The sequence below is a fragment of the Triticum aestivum genome, chromosome 6D (genome assembly GCF_018294505.1).
Source record: "Triticum aestivum cultivar Chinese Spring chromosome 6D, IWGSC CS RefSeq v2.1, whole genome shotgun sequence".
Classification (NCBI taxonomy): Eukaryota; Viridiplantae; Streptophyta; class Magnoliopsida; order Poales; family Poaceae; genus Triticum; species Triticum aestivum.
In genome coordinates, this window is record NC_057811.1 from 327,845,059 (window position 1) to 327,848,805 (window position 3,747).

At 56.6% G+C, this 3,747-nt stretch overlaps 1 protein-coding gene across 1 annotated transcript; it reads right to left on the reverse strand.

Annotated features, from left to right (window-relative positions):
* Positions 1-1,303: 1,303 nt before the first annotated feature.
* LOC123141560 (GEM-like protein 4) lies at positions 1,304-2,636 on the reverse strand. The gene is made up of 2 exons (XM_044560669.1): positions 2,095-2,636; positions 1,304-1,993 (listed from the first exon to the last, which is right to left on the reverse strand). Exons 1-2 carry the CDS (start codon positions 2,561-2,563, stop codon positions 1,542-1,544), a joined length of 921 nt encoding a protein of 306 aa, XP_044416604.1. The 5' UTR covers positions 2,564-2,636; the 3' UTR covers positions 1,304-1,541.
* Between the last annotated feature and the right edge of the window lie 1,111 nt (positions 2,637-3,747).

Genomic DNA, 3,747 nt, shown 5'->3' on the forward strand with positions numbered 1-3,747 from the left:
CTCGTCAGACTGCCGTGAGCCCCGAAGGTATATCCTTCAGCATAAAGGGCGGCTCCGCTTCCCCATGTTTGGCAACACCGGTCATCGAAGTGGAACCGCTGCGATGTGCTTCAGCAGGAGGGGAAGAAGACGATGGCCTGCGACCGGGCAAAACACCAGCTATGTATGCCGGCGTCGCCTCGGCGGTGGCCTTCATGGGATCCAAGCGGTGGCGGCCTCCCGTGTTCTACTTCTCCTCGATGACCTCGGCGGACGCGCGCGTGCTGGACGCCGCGTCATCGACCTCTACCAGCAGGGAGCGGTCGCGCGCGATTACCGCAGATGGCGCGGTCGCAGGCACGGGAGGAGCGGTGCGACACAACGTCATCCATGGCAGTCATGATGTCTGTGCCGCCGTGGTCCACTGCGTGCCGGCCTGGAGCAACATGCCACTCCTTGACGAGCTGGCTTGGAGCGGCGAGTTGCTGAACGACGTGTTGACTTGGAGCTTCTGCCTCCGTGAGCTGGCCTGTAGCCGCCTAGACCGTTGACAGAGGTGAAGCAGAGAGTTTTCTGGCTCGCATCTGGCGGGCTCGATGGGCCACCCAGGCAGCTTGTATGTCGGAGAACTCGGCTTCCTGCTCGCCGGATGCCATGGAGCTTGTGGAGAAAAAAGGTGCGCATGCAAGGAGGAGATGGGAGCGGAGTGTGGTGTGCTTTTGGCCCGGCATGTGGAATCGTTTAAATAGCGGGGGCGGGCGGGGGGGGGGGGGGGGGGGGGTGCGGAGCCTACCGGCGTTGTGCTTAATAACGGGCGGCTCGCGAACGGACATGTGGACGGTGTAGGTTTCTCGACATACGTGTGGGTTTTAATGGAGGAAGGCGGGCAGTATGTGCCTGTTTGAATACGGTGAGGAGGCGTGTTTAGCCGGACGAGCAGTGGGCGGGCGCCACTTCAATGTCGGCAGTGGGAGGTCGTGTCCGTCAGCGCCACCACCTGTCCGGTCAAATCGCGGGCATCAATGCTGGCTTCCACGGTTCGGACTTATGCGGAGGGTTTGAGAGTCATCATTGGAGATGCCCTTAATGAGACAAGAGGGTGTTTAAACCTGAAATTTAATCTTTTATAAGCCGAGCGGGTACAATCACCATCATAACCATCCGACCATAAGTTGGATCTCATTTTCCCGCTATGTAGAATTCACGTGTACTTGGTATAATAGTATTTCTCATTTTACCAAGGCATACAGTATGTCTTTTGTATAATGGTATTTATGTGTTCAAGTACATAATTCAACTGTATCATTTCCAAAAATTTAAGGCATATGCAGAGCAATCAGTTCTCGTCATTTTTACCAAGAAAATAAATAATTTTCATTCAGACCAAGTTCCTCGGTCCTACAAACAGAAATTGCAATAGGCACATCTGTAAATTCCAATCGGATCGGAACATGCTCTCATCAAAAAATGGTGGAGCAGAGGTTCTCGGCTGCACGCGCTCCAACAAGACGTTGCGGCAGGAAGCCCACAGATCTTCTTCACTTTTAGCTATGCTATTGCCATCACAGCTGGGACGAGATGACCTGCTGCATGTACTTGCAGCACCTCTGGTAGCTGACGAAGCCCATGAACCAGAACTCGAACCCGTCCACGGTGGCCATGTGTATGTACTTCTGCTCCGGGTTGTCGGCGTTCTCGCTCGGCTGCACCCTCTTGATCCTCCCCAGCGGCACCACCACCTTGTACGGCACCCGAGCGACGTCGCCGGCGAGCGAGGTGACGGTGAGGGAGCGGTCGCTGCGGAAGGCGATCTTCCTGGTGGAGACGAAGAGCATCCCGGCGATGGGCCCGCTGGTGGTGTAGAGGTAGCACTGCAGCGCCTTCACCAGCCGCTCGCCCTTCTCGGCCGAGAAGGCCTGCCGGAACACCCGCTCCACGCCGCCGGCCTGCAGGATCCTCGCGCCCAGGCTGAGCTTCCCCTTCACCGTCTCCGACAGCTTCGGCCCCAAGGTCACTGCACGCACGAACAGGAACGCCACATACTCGTCAGCACACTGCCCGATTTCCATTTGGAATGTACGTAATCGAGTTTCGGATTTCCGAACGCCGACTCACCGTGGTCCCTGAAGCCCTGAGCCCGTCTGCCCAGCTTGTTCACCCAATGGATCACCTGACCCTTGCTACTGTGTTTGTAGCCGAAGGACGCGTAGGGGCTCGGGTGGGTCAACGAGACGGCGAGGCGATCGCCCTCCTTCTTAGCCGCCCCGGCGCCCCTGGTGGTCGCCTCCTCTAAGGCGTACGCCTTGGAGGTCACAGGCACTCCGATCACATGGCCGCAGCTCGACTTCCTCATGGTCAATTCTCTCTGTGCGTGCGTGTGAGAGAGGGAGGAGAGGGAGAGAGGGGGAGGGGTAGACTGAGCGGCAGAGGCCCGTTTTATAGGGTGCGGGGGGGGTGATGAAATCTGGAGCGAAAGTCTCGCAGGGGATTCGCGTCGAGTCAGCACCGGCTCATCGGCGCCGGAAAAGCAGAGGTTCACGTTCGCCAAAAGGGGCGGGCGGGCTTTAACGTGGGGCTGTGTCATCCGCCCCGATCGTGCGCGCGCCAGGGTAGGGGAGGGGAGGGGTGGAGTCACGTACGCGGTCGATCGGGCGGCCAACCGCCGGGGATGGAGGCCTTGCTTTGCTTCGATGTCGATCGATGGTGATTTATTTGTCTACGTCGGCCGCGGGGAGGCCACTTTGGAAGACGAAGGGCAGCCCATGTGCGCACAATCTTGGCGCCGGGTTACAGGAAAAGATATATGTGGGGCGGAAAGGAGCTAGGCCCAGGGATCTTAGTATATGCAGATATGGATAATCTATGCTCAGGACTGGTACCTACCGGACCGGTAGCCAACTTTCCTTGGGAACGAACATTTTGGTTGGTTTCGGAACCTAGAAGAAGCTACTAGTGGTACTCAGGAACAGAGCAACAGGCTTTCAGCTACGGATGCATGCATGTCATCCAATAGAAATGTGTGCAGTGCAGGCTGAGTGTAGAAATCGTCCGGGTATCTGCCTTGGGAGAATGCCATATGGAAACCAACATTCGGAGAAATCGATGAAAACCAGGCGAAAACAAAGTTTTGAAGTTCTGAAAAATCTCAAAACAAACACACGAGATGTTAAGAGGGTGGTATTCTATTGCCATGAAATTTAAAGTTCAAACACATTAGGGGATGTGAGCTATGTAAAAAAACAAATTCAAGCTAATTTGTTTTTTCATAGCTCGCAACAGCTATGGCGGTCTAGCCGGCCATGGAATGGACGCACAACTCCTCCTTGGGCTACAATGCAGGATGGCGTGAGAGGAATCTGTCCGGACATGGAGGTAAGCTCCCTCGTTGGTTTTCACATAGAGGCGCGGGATCCCCTCCCAGCCGCTGACGGTGCCTTGGGTGGGAAGGCCCGCCCATACAAGGGCTTGTTTTCGTTCTCCTTCAACGATGAGCGTGGCCATGGCCGGTGACCATTGTGTGGCTTCTACAACGTCGTTCCTTGCTGACAGGGCCAGTCTGCGGTCCGCCGATCCGCCATCAGGTGGGTGCAATGCAACGGGAATCCGAGGCGTTGGTGGCGGTGGACAGTGGGGATGGCTTGCTACGCATCAGCGCCCTGTTTTCTGACATGTTAGGTGGCTTCTTCGGTTCTGGGGTGCCGAGTATGGTGGAAGCCCTTGCGGCGGGTGCTACCGTGTAGGTGCTCTTGGCCTGTCTTGGCTATGTAG